The sequence below is a fragment of the Cloeon dipterum genome, chromosome 3 (genome assembly GCF_949628265.1).
Source record: "Cloeon dipterum chromosome 3, ieCloDipt1.1, whole genome shotgun sequence".
Lineage (NCBI taxonomy): Eukaryota > Metazoa > Arthropoda > Insecta > Ephemeroptera > Baetidae > Cloeon > Cloeon dipterum.
The window spans coordinates 17,482,265-17,503,499 of record NC_088788.1 but is presented as its reverse complement, the minus strand read 5'-3'; the positions used below and the strand labels follow the sequence as shown (position 1 = coordinate 17,503,499).

The following is a 21,235-nucleotide window of genomic DNA, read 5'->3' as shown; positions in this document are numbered from 1 at the left end:
TCGGGGTGAAATCAAGAGAAACGGACCAATCAGTGTTCCAAAACAAAATATATCTCGAGTTATAAAGATAATATTTAAACTCAACATTAAAAGATACCCGATTACAGCCTACATTGAAATAAAACCAAGTTTTCAAATTATTTAAATTGAAATAAACTTTTGAAATTGATATTTAATTATTTTAACTATTAAATAAGGAAATTTTAAAGTGCTTGGCGTGCGTAGAAATTTTCAAGATAGTGCGCAATGTTTGTTTTCGAGATACAGATGGGTAAAGGTTGAAAAATGGTAATTTTTAGTTCAGGTGAATTTTTGAGACAACAAAAATTGCACGAACAATTGATTGTGACCTGAGGAACATGCTATGGTGGTTGCAGAAAATACCATCCGAGCAGGGAAGCCATCGATAAGCATTAGATTCCAATTTTATTGACGCCTGTTGGGCTCTGTCTGTATTGTTTAGAATTGCCAGATCTGCACACTGTTGGAACGGCCAATTCAACAGCTTTATTCAACAGCTAATTATGTGCAGTCCGCACCTTTGGAAGCTATCAGGGAGTTCAGGAAACGCCAAAAACTTCGTTCCTGAGCACCCTTAAACTGAAGGCGCTCGGTGAATGTGCACCTTACACCTTACTCAGAGCTATTTTTCCTTTTCTTAAAAATATATTTTAGCTTTGTCATATAATTATGGTGTACTTATACCAATTTATTCTGCTGCGCCAAATGACTACAAAAAACTGTCCAAGTTCTGCGGATGAATTTTTCCACCAATGAAGCCTAAATATGTAGCCCTCAGTCAGAGAAAATGGATAAAAAAAAATTAAGGGGAGCAAAATAGGTTGAAGCGATGAAAAGATATTTATCAAAAACCTTGAAACGTTTATTTAAAGTCATTTTTCTTTAAAATTTATTATAAAAAAGATTTTAACTACCAAGAAAATATCTTAAATAATGAAAGAGATATCACTAGAAATTAGGGAAATTTTACGTCAGATTTGTATGTATTTCACACTACTATTTCTGTTGGTTGAAAATTTTGATGTCAATTAAAAAAAAACTGTTGATATTTGATATCCCAAAACTTATTGCAGGGTTTATTTTGCTCTAATTATATGCAAAAGTTGCTGCAGTTGATAAAATTTATTGTGACATTTCAAGAAGTGTACATTTACAGGTGAATAATGAATTTAAAATCTAACATTGCTGTTTCAAGTCGGAACAAAAAGTGTGATCACACCAAAATCATCCTCGAGAAGACTTTTTACAAAAGAGATCGCTTACATCTACCACTAAGCAATGATAAAAGATTACACCTTGAAACTGATGAGATGTCTTTGTATTTATTCATTGATGGTCTCCAGAAGTTTCAGCGACTCCTTGGACTCGATTTCACTCGACGCTCCTTCCTCGTCATCTTCGTCATCCTGAGCAAAATAATTATTATTAGTTTTTTAATATGAATGAGTGATGAATGGGAGGAGGAACTCACATCAAATCCAAAGCAATTCTCCATATCCTTCTGGGCCTCAAGCTTCTTTTTGATCGCTTGCGCGTCTCTCCTGGTCAACTTTCTTGTTTTCAAAGTTTGAATGATTCTGGTTTCGCCTAAAAATTTAAATTTATTTGGTTATTTTAATTATTTTGGTTCACTTGCAAACATATATTTCGATACAGCAATTTATAGGACTTGGTTAAAAATGACCAAAACTTTCAAAATTGATTTAAAAACAGTTTTTTCTCAATCTATGTGAAATTTAATTCATAGACAGCTTTTCATGAGACAAATTGACCATCAGTGGCTCATTATCTACATTCAGGAAAAATTTGAAATTTTCTTTGTAAGCTTTGTAAATTTTGAATGAGGAACAGTATTGAAAAATCTTAAAGCTGTAAGGATTTTTTTTACATTAAGTGTCATACAAAAAAGACACTTAGCCAGATAGAGACTACACATCAAACATCATCAAAATTACTGCTAACTTGTTCATTCAAAAATTTAAATAAATTAATTCAAATTACCTGACGCTCCATCGGCGCTTTCGATGGCGGTCACGGCTTCAGTTCCATCGGTGCCAGAAACAACAATGTCATCAGGGACCACCGCCATGGTGGTGTCATTTCCGTCCTGCAGCTGGATCACCTCCAGCACCACATACTGCTGGCCGTCCTGTCCCTCCACTGCCATCATTTCACCATCTTCATCTTCCTCTTCCTCCTCGTCTGTCTCGTCAGCTGGCATCACTTCCACTTGCTGACCGTCAATAATCTAAAACAAAAAAGTAATGGGATTGATTGATATAAAGTAATTTGTAGAGTAGAAAATAAGCTTTTTGAGGAGCGCAAATTGGAAGATTTAAGCGTGCTTTTAAGAAAATTAGCTACGGAAGTAACCAAGTTACCTGGATTTTCTTTTGTCTGCCAAGCTTGAGGGCGAGCGCTTTCTCTTGAGCCGAAGACTCAGGGTCGTGGACGGCCATGTGCCTGATAAGGTTTCCTTTGTGACGGAACGCTCGCCCACACTCGGGACACTCGTGCGTCTTTTCTTTGGGGGTTGGTGGCACGTAGTTGGGGTTGTGGTACAGGTTCTGGTGGCGTTTCAGCAACTGCTTTTGACGGAAAGCCTGAAATAGAAAAGTATTTTGCAATATACTGTTACGTTAATATTAAGAAAAAACGCCAGAAAAGTAAGAAATTTTAACAATGTAGATATTGTATTGGCTGAGAAATTGTATAATTAATTATTTTTTAAGATAAAACACAGAAAAATCCGAGCTTGAAATAACAAAAATCAATTGAATTACATAAAATAAATGAATAGTTTTATCTTGATAAAAGATATAATGTCATTGACAAAATTTTGCCTGTTTTAAATTATACCTTTAAATGGGCTTTTTTAAGAAAAATGTCCGGTTCTTACCTAACTACAGAAATTTCCCAAAATTATTCTTGAAAAGAGCAGCTTAAAGGCTAGAGTCACTATTTATTAAAAATTTTAAGTTTAAATTTTACTGAAACAAATTTTTGCCTTAATCCTGTACCACTCTCATTCAAACAAGTAACAAGCAAGATGATGATAAATTATTTTACCTGATCGCATTGATCACATTGGAAGGGCTTCTGGTCAGTGTGGATCAGCATGTGAGACTCGAGATGTCTTTGAGAGATAGAAGCGTACGGACACAAGTCGCACTTAAAGCACTTTTCACCCTCATGGGTCTTGTTGTGGACCTACAGTTTAAATCAATTATTCAAACATTCCAAGATTCAATCATGATTGACTCGCCTTAAACGAATATCTGTCAGGATAGGACTTTCCACAGCGCTTGCACTTGAGAGGCTTGTCCGAGGTGTGCAGCTTTTGAACGTGGATTCTGAGGTCGGTTTTGCGGCCGCACGTTGTCGGACACAGCTCGCACTGGAAGATGGGCTTGTCGCCAGCCGTGTGGATCAGCCTGTGCGCCTTCAGGCTGTTGCTCTGCGTGAAGCGGGCGTGGCACACGTCGCACTCGTATGGCTTTTCACCTGTGTGTATCCGCAGATGTCGCTTCAGCTTGAAGGTATCGGGACTGGCGTATGTGCAATGCGGACACTATAATCATGAGGATTGCACCAAAATTTAGTAAAAAAATCAATAAGAAGACTACAGAAAATTTCAAGATAGCAATAAACGTAATTAAAAATTATCGATTCAATAGTTTTACAGGCAGGAGGATACTTTTAAATTAAGGAACATTCTTAGTTTCAGAGTTTAAATTGCATTTCCCCGTTAGTTTGAATGAAATTTAAGTACCTAGGAAAACCCTAATACTTTCTGAAATTAAAATCAAATTTATAACAAAAACCTTCATGAAGCTAGATGAAAATGGATTATGCACTAAATTTCTATCACTACTCCCGTATCAAGTTGAGATCAAAGAGAAATACAAAATAAAAATATACACAAGCTACAAAGAGCCTTTGAATATTAAAAATCCAGTGCACTGCATAGTTTTATAAAAATTACAGAAGGTATTTGGCAACCCTGAAAAAAGTACATTTATAAAGCTGAAAAATCAGTCACATTACCTGATAGGGTCTCTCTCCAGTGTGGCAGCGCATGTGGCGCTTGAGCTTGCTGAGCTCCACGCTGGAGTAGTCGCATTCAGTGCAGTGGTGCGGCTTCTCGTGCGTGTGTTTGTACCTGACGTGTCTGACCAGTTCACCAGAGGTGGTGAAGGCACTGTCGCAGAACTTGCACCGGTGCGGCTTGGTACCTGTGTGCGTGTTGACGTGGTTCTGCAGCGAGGCCAGTGTCTTGAAGCCGCGCTCGCACACGCTGCACTTGTGCGGCCGTTCCTCAGAGTGCGACTTCATGTGTCTGGACAGCAGGTAGCGCTTTGGACTCGTGTAGTTGCAGTAGTTGCACATGTGTGCCTGAGTCACTGTCTGGCTCTTCTTTGGCACGATCTTGATGATCTTTGCCTTGTCCTCCTCATCTCCAGACTCCTGGAAGGGCAATAATAACGTTGATTACACATCAAAAGACAGCGTAAAAATATTTTATGACAGATATGACCTATACAACAGCAAGTATTTTGATCGTAGAAAACTGTGAATCAATTTTTAATCAAAAATTGTGTTTCTTTTCAATAGTATTATTTGCTAAAATTAAAATATGAAAATGACAAAGGAATATTCGCCAGATCTACACCTCTGTACTTGAAAAATAAAATATTTTGAAAATAGTAAACTAACAAATTCCCTTAAAACAAGGTGAGATCAAATATCCCACTTTTGTGTAAAGCTAAGAAAATCATCAGTTATTTCCAATCTGGTATTATTAAAATGCTTGGGTAATTTCCAGAGGAATTCCATCTAAGCATTTCCCAAATAATACCTGAAAATTTTAAAATCACTTCAAAACACTAACCGGAGGAGCTCCTTCCTCTCCTTCATCAAAGTCATAGACGTTGCTCAAATTCGCATCGTCGCCATCCTTGTCCTTGCCATCCTCAGGTTGCTGAACAATCAGCACATAACTGACCTCACCAGTGCCAGTTTCACTTGGAACAATGGTCACTGTTTGATACCCGTCGCCAGCATTGAGAATAACCTGCAATCAAGACAAATGGAAAGCTGAACATCAAACCACAGCTTGATTATCATACGTCGTCTGTGGCTTCCATGGCGATGGTGCCATCCTGGCCATCAGCCCTGGGCATTGTAATATAAGTCGCCTCGCCCGACGACGCTTCGGCGCATTCCTCACCCATGCTGGCAGGAATCGATATGGCAATGCTTTCTCCCTGGCCATCATCTCCGTCAGCTGCATAAAATATTAATTAGGAAAAATACTAATTTTTCGGCAGGTCATCCTCACCAGCAACGACGGTCATGACCTGCTGCTGCTCTCCATTGGCGGAAGTGTAAAAATAGTGGCTAGTGCCAGACTGGTCTATAAAAAAGCCTCCTTCTGTCGCAGCTTGGGCATTCACTTGAGATCCATCTAGAAGGAAAATAAGATTACAACCTCCAGGCTGAAACAATAATTCCGTTTTTTACCTTGGATCTCTTTGTTGAACGTTTCCAGATAGTTTTGTATTTCTGTAATCGTCTCACCATCTTGGCCTTCAAGTTTGACATTGGTGTCAGCGACTAAGTTGTTTAATTCTTATTTAATTACATATGTCCAAGTCTGAATAGGAATAGCTTACCATCTTTTTTCTTCACTACTTCAGCACTCATGATTTAGCAGTGTAAATCAATCATAAATTACCTGAAACTGAAAAGAAAATTATTTTAGCAACTCAATGGAATAATAAAGCAATATTATATTTATTCATTTGTGTGTTGATTTAACACATCACTAACCACTGTTAGCCATTCATTGGAAAATAAAGTTTAACTCAAAATTCCAACCCAAAACCCCTGAGAGAGGGATGCAAAGAGTTGTGGAATTAAATTAACACTTGTGTTTACTCTCCAGGCTTGCAGGTGCAGACGTTAAAATTCAAAATATGTGGTTAACCCCTCCCTCCCGCCAAAAATGTTGCTGTGTAATAATCATAAATTTCAACCCACCCAGGAGAAAAACGCTCATGAAGAAAACTGAGCCACGTTGAAACCTCAATTTCTCTTCTCTACATTCAAATATGAACGACCAATTTATTAAGGGAATCATGTTGGGGCAGTTTATACAAAGCAGCCCCCATCCCGCCTCCGATTATCCTTTCGGTGTTCCGCCATCTTGCCGAAACAATAAGCATAGAGGGACCAAATTAGAGCATTTTTTCGGGGTCAGGGCCCAGGGTGCCAGCGGAGGATGAGGGGGCGGCAAAAAGGGAGGGAAAAAGTGTCGGAGGTGGCTCAACCTGAGCCAAGCCCTGACGACCTTTCTCGCGTGCATCAACGCCGTTAAAATCAACGGCCAAAACGCAAATACGGGTTTGGCCGAGAAATGGGGCCCTCGTGGGTCTCGGCCGGCCCCCGGGGGCGGCACGCGATCTGTCGGCATGAAATAGAGAATTGAGTGGTTTGCGATTCGGGCACAGGGGGCATTATTTGGGTGAATTCTGTAAATCGGCACGGCTGGCGCTGTCGGCAAGATGGACGCCCTCTCCGGCCGACCCTAGCGCCGCCTGCATTTCAAGCCCGAATTCGACCGTTTTTAGCCCGATTCGGCCCCCCAGACCGATGCCAAACCGTACGTGAAGACATGCACTAATTAGTGAGCTTGAAGTTAGGGCGAAAAAAATCGAATTAGGGCTGAAATTTCCTATTCAAAACTTACTAACTGATAACTCCAAATTCCGCACGCTTGGTGGCGTTGATGAATATGGCGATCGAAGCGACGCACTCGCGTCGGCCAGCCGCTACACATGCGCAGAGACGGGCTGCACGGCACCGCGCATATGCCAACATAACGGGAAAAAACTGACACCGTTGCATTCGAAAAAGCTTCCTAAAATATGACGTATTATTGATGATTTTTCTTCCATTTTTTTAAAATAAAAATTCACTTTGCTCTTCTTCTTATTTAAAGGGTTTAAGAAAAAAACAGGCGTTGTTTAGAAAAAGATAATAAGCCTACAATGAAAATGGATTATATTGGTATTACAAGAACGGCGGGGGCTTCGCGCTTGTCTACATAGGCTACCAGATTTACAGCTCTGTCGAGCGGGTATCGTCTTTGGATGTAACAGGCGCACATGCAGCTCTAATGAATTCGACCATCAGATGTTTCTCTAGAGGATTTTGATTTGAATTTAAAACCACAATTATAACGATTCAATTGTTGGCTCAGCCTAATTTTAAGAAATAATAATGTAAGTAGTACCATAGTCCTATTGATAAAATGATGTTAAGGGAAAAGAGAAAAATATTTTCTGTTATTGAAGGAATTAGAGCAGCATTTTAATTTAATATATTTTGATATGCACTACATACAAAAACATCCTTTGATCACCTACAATCAACAATAACAATTTATATTAGGATGAACTATTGAGAAATATCGTTGATAGTTTTATTCTAATTAATCTTCTTAAATTAAGTTTTGTATTATGTCCGAAAAAATGTAAAAAATTATTTATTTTCCAACTCGAATTTCAAAATGGAACAGTTGAAAAAACTTTCAAAACAAGTTTATGTGCTTAAAAATATTTTAAAAATTATCTTTCATTTTGACAAATCAATCCATTATTTTCCGAGGCTATAAATCAAACAATTTTTGGAACTATTTAACCCCTTGCTAAATCAACATTTTAAATAAGAAAATTCATGAGAATCTTGTTTTTATTAAGATAATAACCTTGGCTCATATTAAGCTTTAATATTCAGCAAAAGCAGTTGCGAGCCCATGATGATCTTGCGCTGAAGAAAAGCCGGAGAATATGCAATTCAGTTTTTCTCCCCAGCCGGCAATTCATCGCGCAGCAGCAGCAGCAAGCATGTTTTATTAATAAATTCGGCCAATATTGATAAGCGTGCGCGCACCGGCTCTTTTGTGTGTTTTCGCTGCACGCGGCGGGCACCAGCTAAAGGTGGATTGCCAAAACGCACACACACCGGGTCCCTGGGATGATTTTTGTTTCGTGCTCGCATGATTTCCCCTAGGTGAAATAATTGATTCGATTTATCGACTGAGCTAGCGCGCCGCCTGTGTGTGCAATGCGTACGGAGTCGGTGCCGCCGCCGCGTATGATAAATTACTCTGGGCATCCGTCAGTACATGAATAAATAAATATTTGCATTTGCAGAATTCACCTGAGCTCGCTCGTGGAGCCGTCAACCCGATTGCATTCGTGTTTTGCGGCTGATGAAACACAAACAAACGGGTTAATTTTATTTTTATCACGCCACAGAATTAACGGAATCAAGCATGACTAGCATGAGGCACAAATTTCAAATAAGCACAAATCTCATGAGTTAATTTTTAAGCTTATTAACGTTTTTAACGCATTTTGAAGCTCGTTTATTTACGATTTATTTCACAAAGAATCCGGTGGGTATGTTTTTTTTAAATATATTGAACATTGCAAATTTTCTATAAAACCCGGCCATTTTTCGATGATTAAAACATGTTATTTATTTATCATTTTAAGAGTGGAAATAAATAACAAGCAACTGTTGCACTTAAGGCACCCTGAAAAATAAAATGTTAAATTCTTTTATTTGACCTGAAATTTAAACGATGATTGAAACATATTCCTGATTATTAACAAAATACATATTATCAACCGCTAAGCAGTATCTCGTTGTTGACTCCATTTACGCAAAACACAATTAGCCCCGTTGCTCAAGCAGAAATAATTGGCAGTTTGCGGGTATTATTTCGATGGCATTGTGTGAGCGTGGGATCACGCTAAAAAAGTGCGTTAATAATAGAGCTCGGTCTTTATTTCGCGTTTAGAGTGATTGACAGTTTCGACAGGTGTATTTCAATCGCAGCTGAGCCAGACAACAAAGCAGGGTGAAGTGACGCGCCTTTCACTCGCAAACAACCACCGCAAAACTGTCGCTCAATCTGTGCGCAAATCGATGCATGTGTTTTCTGTCTCAATAACATATCTGATAAAGCTGTCAATTTTTCACTCTCAAAAGCGTTTAACGTGCATATTGATTGAATGGATAGCTATGAAAAACTTGTTAACTTTGATTTAATGAGGGATTCGATTTAAGCTTCTAACAAATTTATTCTATAATTTCGATTATTTCAATAACATTTGAATCTTGGCACAAAATAATTTGTTGGATAACCAATTATAAGATGAGTAGTCGGATTCTAAACATTCAACATTTTATTTATTTTGTCAACTGCCATATCAGTGAAATAGCCGCTTGTTTCTCTGCCATGACAATAAAACGACAAATTTTCGAGTTCCACGAGTTAATATTAGAAAAAAAACAAAAGCTGTTGAAAATTTTTGTGTAATGAAATCAACGTCTCCGTGAAAAGCGACCATTTGAAGAGGGCGTTTGATTGTCTGAATTTAATCATAGCGGCCACAGAATATTTTCTTCGCTTTTTAAGTGTCATTAAGCTCTGCGAAAGATTTTATTTCACCAGAACCGTCGTTAATGGTTTATCCGTTTTTTTATCAGAAGCAGACATGGACGTTTGTATAATAATACTAAATTTAAATTATTTATTTTTTCATTTTAAGCAGATTTAATAACATCTTGGATTTGGAAAATTTTATTAGAATGTGAATGCGTTATTTTTACTAAAAATGATGAAAACAAAATATTTTCTAGAAAAAAAGGTAAAATAATAAGCAAATGGCCTTGAAAAATACATAAACAACATTGCTTTACACGCACCCGTCTAAACGGTCAAAAAATAATCTTTCCTTTAAATGGAATTTTCATCTAAAACTATTTCTTGAGTTAAATCCACATCTTGACAATCCAGTCTTGTAAATGATGAACTCTCCAGCTGCGGAGTCCATTAATGTGTGTGCGGCTAGACCGCGCACGTAAATTAATATGTATAATACACGAAGCGGCGGCGGCTGTGCTCCGACACATATTATACACCGAGACTCATGCAAGTGATTAAGCACTTGCATATACACATGTCTATACAGTTGTTTCTGCGCGGTCAGAGGTATTCAATTAAAGCAGCGAGCCCAGCAGGTGAGTCGGTCGGTTCTGTTTCATCGCCTAAACGGGCACAATAATATGTATGTCATCAAAGTTGGCTTATTTAGGTTTGCTGACCCGGCCAGGTTGCTCGCTTTGACTGCTGCGCTCCTCCTGCTGCACTAGCACTAGATAATAATATTGGGGTTGGGAATTTAAGTCGAACGACGTAATATATTTACGGGCGTCAGTTCTTAATATACATAAACACCTCATGAGCATAAATCACGAAATTATAAGACTTTACATAGCCAAACTTAACACTGTCTTTCGAGCCCAAAAATGTCTTTTTGGCATCAAAAATTGAAATTTTTAGTAAAACCATTTGAATTTGACCACATATAACTCATTTTCAAAGGTGAAAATATCTAACAATATTTTGTCGTGTAAACCATCTAAAATTCCCAACCCTGATGATAATTTTTGGCCGCGTGCGCAAACATACACACACCGAGAGAGCAGTTGCATCAAACGTAGCCGCTTTTGATGTTTTCCGCGCGCCGACCACAAATTGGCTTATCCCCGTGTAATCGACATGCAGACCGCAAGCTCGCTCACTGTATGTATGTTTGCCTGCCATGCCTTCATTTAATAACTCATCTGCTAGATAAATAAGTTAAGGCAGTAACCCTTTCAAAATTTATTAAATGCGCCCGCTGCAAAGGTGGATGGCAATTCATTCCCTGCGCTTCAGGGGTATAAACACACAGACGGTTAATTGAAAATGCACAAACTAGGCCGCTTAGAACAGATATGATATGAATTTGATTGATTTCCTTTGCGATTTTTATCTAAATCAATTAATTCTCATGTTTTATATTCCAGTAGCTCTTACTGAAACATTTGGTTTTGGTTTTAAATTTGATTGCAACACGATGGCCAAGGCTTTAAAGGACATGGATGTCAAAAAAATATTTTGATATTAATATAAAGCTAAAAATTAGATCTGAAAGTCAGATAGCCGTTGGAAGTTTTGGAATCGGCCGCCGCGTTATTCACCAGAGAGCGGCCATATTTTTACGTCACCAGAGTCAAAAATTGACGCATTCCTTATCTTTAATTGCCACCCTGAGCTGTGATGACGTTCCAAATTTAATGTATTGACCGCTCTCTTCCTCCAGAGCGTGTTTACTTAAGTGGATGCAGTTTCTAAAAATTCCAACAAAACTCTGATTTCAGAAATTTCAATCTCTACTTATTATGCATGCACATCCTTTAATCGATTCGATTATACAAAAAAATGGTTAATTAATAGTGAAATTTATTTCCCTGAATTATCGATGCTAGATTCTTTTTTTAAAAAGTATTTGACAAAATATATATTTATCTGACTCCAATTCTGAACGTTGAACGTGATATTCCATAAAAAATTTGAGCACAGCTGATGTATTAATTAAATTTATTTTTGTCAAATGAGTCTAGGTTTGCGTCGAAACCATTGAAATTGAATGCGTGTTGCATCGTTTGATTGATCAGTTTTATAACCGCAGAGGAATTTTCATTCAATTGCGCGCATTTCCCTCGAGTACCGGGCGCAGTAATGGAATAATGTATCGGGTTTCAAAGTTTGCCAGCAACTCTCAACTTTAGCCGGCACCAATTCCTGATTCTATTTTGCACGTGTGAGAAATAAATAGACAGCAAACGAATAAATGCACAAACTTTTTGATCGAGCGCTGAATTTGTGAACTTTGGCACCGCGGCGCCATTATTGCGCGACTCTTATCACCGAGCTTGTGTGTGTTGTGAGTGTGTGCATTCACAAATTCTACGCGCTTGAACTTTCTACTTTGGCTGAAAATTAGATTTTCAGCGCCTGCGGCCGGGAAAAATGTGCTGCTTTTCAGCCGAGATGCGCGCGGTGGATGGTGAAATATGAAGACGGATGCAGTCTCTCGGGAGTCACAGCCTCTCCGCGGGGAGCAAAATTCACTTAGCCAAACGCATCGAGTGTTGCCCGCAACAATACATCATCCGCGCAATCGCCAGTTGCCTGACTCAACAACAGTCTCGAGTCTCGGGCAACTTTTTACCCTCTCTTATCTTATTAGCCCACGCAGCGAAATAACGGCCGCTTCCTCTAAGATCTATTAGCAATGAATTTTATTTGCACTGCACTTTTAATGCAACGCCCATGTCGCGCGGGACACGCTATTCTTTTATCCCAGGCCGTAAAAGATATTGTGTCGCGCGAGGAGAAGAAGCAAGACGAGGGTTGGGAAATTTATACCGTGTTGAAGCCAATTCAAACCGTTTTAAACTATTTTATTTCACACTTTTTAAAATTTCGAGGGTTGCAAATCGTTTTCCACTTCAAAAAAGAGCTAAGATGTCACATTCAAATGGTTTCCTTTATTTTCAGCGAAAAAATGCTTAGAAACCATTTAAAAAACCACACAAAAGTTCGGGCCTAACTCGACGGTAAATAATCTGCGAATAAAAAAATGGAAAACAGATGATACACAAAAAATAAAGGTACGAGACATTTTTTTATTAAAATTCAAATTTATTTTTGTGTTTATCGTTTTTAAAACTAAAAACGGCTTAGGTAGGCAAAGTTCCAAAATTTTATTGATTTTTCTTTACTGAGAAAAAAAATAAAAATTTTTAAACAAAAATTTGAAGTCCGGTAAAAATTCTAGATTTTTCTTATAAACGTGGTTCCTGGAAAATAAAAAAGGATGATCCACAGTATTTTTGAAATATGAGACCACTCGAGGATATTTGAAAATTTTGACATCCCGCTCACGTGTTTAATCTGGGCAGTAGAAAATCTGGAGATTTTGTGTGTATCATTTGGCGTCCAGAGAAATATAATCGGTCGACTTAAATCCACAACCCTAAAAATAAGCAGGAATTTAATCTCGGCAAGTAACCTAGCTGCTCCAGTATTCAGATAAAAAAGAATAGCTGAACTGGTGCTGATGCATTTTTATTCAATTAACTTTATAGAAGTGTCCCAGTCCAGCATGCAGTTGCTCTACTTGTTTACCACTCCCTTAGGTATTTTCTCGAAAATATGGAGCTCTGAATTTGTCTCTTGAATGGAGGAGCGACAGAGAGCTGAATTATTTATCATCCACCCGCTGTGCAGAAGCAGAAGAAAAGGGAGTAGCTGATTTTTCTTGCTCCAGCGCCGGAAAATTGCAGGATTTTGAGATTTATGCAGCCGTATCGGCCTGAGAGTCATGCCAGTTGCCTAAACGACCAGCGTCAAGGGGCTACAGATTTCAGTGGGAAAAATAGTGGACCGCCAGATTTGATTGACGTCGTGGAAATTGAGTGGACAAGTACTCTTGCCACTCAATTAACCCGTCAGATACACTCTTTATTGCATATATACCGGTCGGAAAATAACTGACAGCAGCTGTTGTGGCTTCGCATCAGCCTCACAATGTAGGGTCTCACACGCGACTGCTTTAAACATTCATACCGTCCAAAACAATTCAACTGTATTGATTTTCGTTTATGCAAAGGATAAAAATTTTATAATGATATGAAGAATTTACTTCAACCAAAATTAATTGTTTTGGATAATGACCTAGTATTTTTGTCAAAAGCTTGTGATTAATAGTACTCGGAAACCTTGGAAACAGCCTAGAACCGACTAAGTTGCACCAAAAAATAGTTAAAATGGTCTTAATTATTAAATAAAAAAACCGGTATCAAAATTCTAAAACTCTCAGCCCTCATAAATTCTGCTTAACACGATAAAACAAAAATAATCTCAAAAGGCACACTAGAACAATTTCTAGAAAGTCAAAAAGTGCTTCTATCCAGACAATCTTAAGTGGATCCGAACTTAAGCTGGATTACGAGCAGCTGCGTCATTTTTTTCCAATCGAACTAAGCTGCAAAATTTAATTTGCCACCTTGACGTCTGTGACCTAGATTATTATGTTATTTCTCAATTTTTAAAATAAGAATTGAATAAAATTCCATCTATAAAAAAATTTATGTCTCTCTTTATTATTGAACTTGTGTTAGTCATTGTTTAACAAGTCTTGCAAACGCACACATTACGCCAAGCAGACGCAGAGGTACACGCGGCTGAGCGTCGTCATCAATTATAAAAATGACAGAGTACAAGTGGAGGCGCCAAGCCAGCCACGTCTTATAAAACACTTTGGCAAATTCAATGGCCTGTCAGGCTCATTGTTCCACCTATTTTAAACAGGAGGCAGCCCATTAATCATCGTGCACACATACGCGGGCACGCACTCCGTCAAAAATATAGCACACTCATATTGGCAATTAAATTATCATTTGTTCGAGCCCACACCAGCTCGCGGCTTTACATAAATATCCATGTAATTATACATATATATAGACCCAGCTTTTGAGTTGTATGTGCATGTGTTGGGAAGCCGTCGCGCTGTGTTATAATATGTACACGGATGTTTCATCATCGATTCTGGACCATCCATCATACCAATTCACTCACTCACATATACATACATATTGCCAGCGATCACATGTAACAGGGGGACCATCCAATCTCAGCGGACACAAGCAAAATTTAGCATGGATCACAGTTTATGACTCTGCTGACAGTGAGTACTGTGTGCAATAAAATTCAGTAAAGGTTCAAGTATAAAAATTGAGAATTTTGTACCCATAAATTACAAAAATGTGTGCTTCAATTTTAAGCAATGAGTTATTCAGCGTAGGATCCAACACAAAATAACATTAAAGGCCGCCCCCTCTATAATGGTGAACTTTACTCACCATTTTATAATAAACACTAATAGTCAAACCCATTGAATATCGCAGCTAAATTAAAGGTGTGATATACTCGTAATTTCATGATATTATTTTATTTCCCATTTGTTTCCTCTCTTAAATCTATTTTGCTTATCAAAATCTACTTTCCTGATCCTCAGACTTTATGATCTGACGCTTCCTCCACTCAAACCAGAAATTCTTGAGACGTACAAAAGTTGAGGTCGTAATACGCACTCTTCTTCATTCGTCACTTGAGATTAATTCAGAATTCAGCCTGCTCCTGCGGCAATCTACGAAAGTTAGACCCATGTATTCTAAATTGACTCCAGCACTCAGGCATATGTATAAAGGTTTTTAGTTCACCGGCAAAAGCAAAAATGCAGAATAGCGATTCCCTCTCTGCATTACCGCAGCCGGTGTGTGAAAACTTCCTGGTCCAAAATAGCAGATAAATAAGATCCAATACATCCCCTTAAACACAAATAATAGCAAACAAATCAGCGTTTAATCAATTGGAAAAATAGTTATGTTTTTAGAATGTTTTTGTGAGAGTTTTGAGATGCTAAAATAGAAAGTATAAAAGCTTCAGATGAAGCCATAGATTTTTCAAGATTGCGCTAGTACATTTAAAACAATCATGCAGAGAAAATAGTAATTCCTAATTCCAGTGCTGGGTCAATTTTTGATTTTTTTCAATACTGCGGCAGTCTTTCTAAAACACATACTAATTTATTTCTTTAACTTCTTAAAACTACAAGTGTATTTAAAAAATAATTTGGAATTCTAGAGCTTCATTTTGAAATTCTTGTGTGTTGTTTAATTTTTTGGTCTTTGGTTAAAAATGTACATCACTTAACAATTACACGGTTTTCTTCCAACGATGACGACGTTCGAAAAGGGTCCACTGTAATTTCACTGTAGTGAATTCCTAGAGAGCAAAGTTAAACACGGCGCGAGAGCATTATGAAAAAAAAACGAATGTCGCCGGGCGGGCTCGCTCACTTTTTCGGGCATTTGGAACACGGCCATGCGAGTCTGAATTCATGTAGACAGACGCGCGCGGCGGGCGAAATATATAAAAATGATTATACCAAGTGACATCTCGCGCCCAACAAAACTGACGAAAATAACTCTCGCACCACGACCACACGCGGCTTTTCTCCTTCGTGAGTTGATATTTTTCTCTCTTATTCACACTGTGTCTCCCGCGATAAGCATATTTTGGCACCGCCGACCGAACATTTTTCGATAAAATTCTCTCGGCAGAGGGCTGAAATTGAGTGGAGCCGTGGTGTGCAGTTTGTTTTTAATTTGGCCGGCTGGTAATTAGGTAGAGTGTTTGCCCAGACCGACCTCGAATGCATAATTATTGCACGTGTGTACGTAGATCCCGCGCCACGGGCCGCGCGGCATAAATATACGTGCACATATACTCTGCGGCTGGTTTGTTCTCTTTCTTGGCTAATTGAGTGATTAATTATTAGTAAAGTGGCGGACTGGCTGTAACTTGCAAGCCGCTTTTCAGTGTTTCTCGTATTTTGTATGATGCAAACTCCAAGTCAACATTGATTAATAATTGATGTAGCAAAACAAACTCTATCATCAAACAGTGTTTGAACTTAATTAATTTAAATTTGAAACAAAAAAAAACATGAGTAAAAATGTGCTGAAATTTTTGATTGTATATTAATTTAATTATTGAAATGTGCGAAACAGAATCGAAAATTCTATGAATTTCTTGATCTTATAAGGGTCAACAAGCACTGAAATTACGATGAATCTCCCGAAAAACTATTGTTAGTTAATTTAAGATGGATATGTACTTTTTGTGTCAAAATTAGCAGGCGTCAATAATCTCTGGACAAGCCCATTTTGTTTTAATCTTCACAATTTCGAGGCGAGTTATCATATTTAGTCATATTTTGGCCTTTAAGCTTGGTAGTAGTGAATGGATGTAATTCTCCCTCGATGCACCCCATCTGATTGTAAATAATTATTCACAAATTTAAATAAGTGAAATACTTATCCAGCAAATAAATTTTATGGAAGTACATACTATTTTTTAAATAAAAATAACCTAATCTGATGTGTACACTCAAGTCATCGTCATCGAGTATTGAAATGGTGAATATATTTGTTCGATAAGAAGTATAAATGCTGTGCCAAACTAACCTAAACATTACCTTTCTTATTTTCCAATACATCAATTGAAACTTAAATGTGACAATTTTGTTTATTCCTTAAACACAAATGACTTATGTAATTTTCAAATGCAATGAGATGAGACAAGATTTTAAATCCATTTCTAAAAGGAATTGCTAGTATTAAGAAAATGCCATTATAAAATCAATTTTACAAATTAGCTGCATATAACTTAATTTATACTAAATAAAAATTAAATGTTTGGTATAATTGCGTTTTTCACTTTGATAGCTTTAGACTCAATTCAAGTTAAAACGTTTGCTCAAAATTAGGTTAGGATAAGAGTATTTAATTATTATGAAATAACTTGCCAAGGCAATTATAAAGAAAAGCTTACCATTAATTTCACAATAATTCCTTCTGAGAAATTACAACAATCAATTCGAAGATCAACAAAAACGCAGTGTAATTAAACATTGCAATGATGGAATGGAAATGATGCCGCAGATCAAATGATGCAGCATCCATATCAGCGGGAAATCACTCTAGAAGGGGTGAGCGAAGCCGATCATTCCAACGCTTTAATTATTCTAATGGAAAACGGGCGAGCTCCGGCAAGGAGCCTTCTGACGCATTTCCTCCTCACATATAGCTCTGGGAAAGCAATTCGTCGCGTGAAAATGAGATTTCGCAGAACTAAAATCCAATACTGAATTTGCTTTTTTCTTAATTCTTCTTTAAGAAGATGTATCACTGAATTGAAAGTTGAAATATGGTAAAATTGGCAAAGTGCGTAAAATAGTAAAATTTTAATTGTATTTTTCAAACTTTAATTTTGAATTTAAATCTGCAAGGATCTTTTCGGTTATTTCTGCACAACCGGTAGGTTGATAATTTGATCAGGACCTGAAAATCTAAGTAGAACGGAAAATTTCCCTGGTTTCCCGCACTTTTTGAAACGTGCAGCGCCTTCTATTTTATTTTCTGGGACTTTCTACTTAAAATTTTTCGCTATGTAAGTCCGAAACAGCTCTCTACAAAATGATCGGTTGGAACCATAGTTCGTGTACAAAGCGAGACTAAACTTAATTCTTTCACCGACAGACATGGCTATTTGCTATTTTGAAAATCTAGATTTAACACTCTCAAGAAGAGCTAAGTCTTTAAAATGTATAAAACATATAACATTTTAAAATATGTTAATTTTTTACCATACGCGAGGTTTAGCAATTTTCTCAACTGTTCAATTATAATAAAATTGAAATTTCTGCGATATTGGTAGAGCGATCAGGGATAAAAAGAAATTTGCAATAATGTCTAGGAAAAGATAGGAAATAATGCGCGCACGCGGTAGTGGTCTTGAGCGCACACAAGTCTATAAAACATGGGAAGGCAACTGCAGCGCGCGCGCGGCGGCAGTAAAAATAAAAAGTGCGGCTGGCCTAGCTGCTGATGAAAGTGGCGCAGAGTTAATTTTCAAAATTGCCTCCTCGGCAAATAATAATCCAATTACCGAGCAGCATTAGCCCTCTCGTAAAGCGTTCAACTGTTCACAAAATTAATTCCGTCACTAGACCGCCACTTTTATCCCGTTCCTTCTCCTTTTTGTGCGTCGACTCGCCGCGCCTGCTTTTTGACGCCAGCTCTGTTGGGGATGTCGATTAATCTCGTGCAGTTGACTGATCTGCTTGTTATCTCGTCATTTTCTTTTATTTAATTGTAGCTGCGAATATGAAAATGGTAGCTCTGACTTTTGCATTTGTTTACCTTTGATTAAGGTGATTTTTTAAGAAAAGATATATATTTGCATACTGAAAATATTATGTTAAAATTTATTGTTTCTAAACTCCTGACAAATTTAATTTAAGACTTCAAGTTCTAATCACAAAAATTGTAGCAAGATTTTAACATTTCATAATTAGTTCTTTAGTTGGATCACGTTTTTCATATTTGTATCATTAGTTATGCACCATTATTACCACCAAAATATTTTAAATTCAACAGTCTTGATTTATAAATTTTATACCCACAAGCATCACACTCCAAAATTGACATAAATCACTCACATTTTGCGTTTAAGATTTTAAACTTAAAACAAATTGAATTTAAACTCAACTTTGTATTTAAGTTTGAATGATTGGAAGTCTTCAAGCAGATATTTTTTGAAAAAAAAAACTCACCAAATTTAATAACACTTTGGTGAGTGGCCACAGGCTTCTCAATTGAGCCACCTACAGTTTTGCCGGTTTTACCCCGCACACCAAATTATCTGTCCACACCATCTGCTGATTAAAAAGACAGACCGAAATGAAAAAGCCGACTCTCACTCGGCTAATTAGACTAGCAGCTGAATTGGTTCGAGTGAAATTGGCCAGGCTATCATGCACTTTCGTTCCGTTTTTCACCCGTTTCTTTACATTTCCACCTTTTTTATCGCGCGCGAGAGAGTCGTGCTCCCCTCTACGGTCTAATAAAGCGGAGCGCACGGGGTGGCTTTATTAAGGGTGTGTGCATTAAGGGCGCTATATTGGGGCTGACTTTTTATCATGGCCTAACTGGTCAATACCTTGCCGATGTCCTCATTGGCGCGGGTGATGAGACCATTCCAACCAAGGTATGCCAATTTGTGCCCGGCCCAAAAATTTTGTAAAAAAAACACGCAATACGCAAATAAATATATTAATTTGTGTATTGGAAAGTGTAAACAATTGACGTATTTTGTTTTTATTACAGACAAGGAAATGATAGAGACTTATCTTCATTTTGCATAGGGTACATTCATATGAAGGCAGAGATTCACACCGAAAAACATGTTTGAATAAATTAGTTAGTGAAACCTGTGACAAGCATGTCTCGTGAGCCCGTGCCTATTGTCATACAAAGCTGATTTCCATATTATTTCTGGTCGACCATCGTCGGCGTGTCAAAGAATTCGAGCTCAATCTGAGAAATCTTAAATAAGTAGCTGATTTTGAATGGACTTGACAGAAGCGTGGAGTTTTATTTTCTAAACAAAAAGTTAAATCAGCAAAAAAATAACTTTGATCTCTTTGGTGATTGAGATCTATTTCAGCTCTTTTGGTAAGGAGTTGTATATTTTTTATTCCATCATAAAAATTCAATTATGAACACTTTTATTACAAGTCAAGCTTCCTCGTAAATATAGTTGGGAACTTAACCATTTTAATTACTGAATTATAATTTTTTTTAACCAAAACAATCTTCCTTAAAAGCATGCCAAACTGGATTGAAGTGTTTGTAAATTTCAGAACTCCAACGATCAACATATATTTTTACCTCAGTCTATTTAAAAATCACATGTGCAAAAACATGCTTTTAGCGAAAGCTGGACGTAAAGCACGAAGGGCGTCGTCATAAATTTGGCCGCGATTATTCGGCCAATTAGTACGGCGGACAGGCATGCATTCACATCCATAAATTCGAAAGCAGCGTCTGCGAATCATTAGGACGTGATTTACATGTGCAATCTTCAGCAGAGATATGCAAACCGTCGAAATTAATGCTCGGACGTGGAGCTGCAAATTGATGTTCATGAATTTTAACATTAAGAACAAGAACAGCGCGCAGACTTGGTGGTCTGCGGTCTCAAACACGCGAGTGTAATTGCACAGACTTACATCAAAGGGAGATCGTAAATTGCATCAATATTTTCAGTTGTTGACACGTTAAGAAGTACTTTTAGGCAGCAATGTGAGGGTGAGATAATCAATAGCATTTTTATTTAATTTATAAATATAGTTATTTTTGTTCTATTCTAGAATTAGCTAAAAATAAAGAGCTATGTCGTGTATTTAGAGGCGAAAAAACATTTCACCCTATGGTAGCAATTTCGTTAGCAAATCATGATGCAATATTTTAATCATTTCATGCTTCGATCGTTTTTTAAAATGGTATGTAATAATCATTTAAGTTGCCTCAAGTGAAACAATTTTTATGTATCTTTGTCATTCCTTAAAGTTAACTGATTCAGGACAACAATGAAAATTAATTTTGAATTGTTACATTCAGTAAACAGTTGATCAAATTGTTGATTTAAAGAATCAAAATACTTCAAGTATCGAGTAACAGTTTTATTTCAGAATTTCCATAGCAGACTTCTTAAAAAATTAGTCAGTTTGTCCACTTACTTTCGATTCTTCCGCCGCGATCTATCCAATGGTGTGCGAATTATGAAATAAACTTCCCTTCTGATGAAATAAATCATGATTCTCAACAAGGAGAC

General features: G+C 37.4%; 1 protein-coding gene across 3 annotated transcripts; it reads right to left on the bottom strand.

The window, feature by feature from the left end:
• Window positions 1–1,124: 1,124 nt before the first annotated feature.
• On the bottom strand, window positions 1,125–6,887 carry LOC135939569 (transcriptional repressor CTCFL-like). 3 transcript variants are annotated; one of them, XM_065484030.1, is made up of 13 exons: window positions 6,773–6,887; window positions 5,697–5,758; window positions 5,545–5,637; window positions 5,363–5,488; window positions 5,151–5,308; window positions 4,913–5,095; window positions 4,069–4,488; window positions 3,287–3,592; window positions 3,091–3,231; window positions 2,403–2,624; window positions 2,023–2,269; window positions 1,493–1,608; window positions 1,125–1,427 (listed from the first exon to the last, which is right to left on the bottom strand). In XM_065484030.1, the coding sequence occupies exons 2-13, from the start codon at window positions 5,725–5,727 to the stop codon at window positions 1,344–1,346; spliced, it is 2,127 nt and encodes a 708-aa protein (XP_065340102.1). In that variant the 5' UTR covers window positions 5,728–5,758; window positions 6,773–6,887; the 3' UTR covers window positions 1,125–1,343. The 3 variants fall into 3 exon arrangements, with proteins under 3 accessions (XP_065340102.1, XP_065340103.1, XP_065340104.1); XM_065484031.1 differs by having other exon boundaries at window positions 6,777–6,839; XM_065484032.1 differs by having other exon boundaries at window positions 5,697–5,764; window positions 6,773–6,830.
• Window positions 6,888–21,235: the final 14,348 nt, after the last annotated feature.

Coding starts and splice junctions, on each gene's coding strand:
- LOC135939569 (XM_065484030.1), bottom strand. CDS start 5,727: ATGAGTGCTGAAGTAGTGAAGAAAAAAGATG. Junction 5,638..5,696: donor AGTAGTGAAGAAAAAAGATG/GTAAGCTATTCC, acceptor TAAACAACTTAG/TCGCTGACACCAATGTCAAA. Junction 5,489..5,544: donor GTTCAACAAAGAGATCCAAG/GTAAAAAACGGA, acceptor TTTTCCTTCTAG/ATGGATCTCAAGTGAATGCC.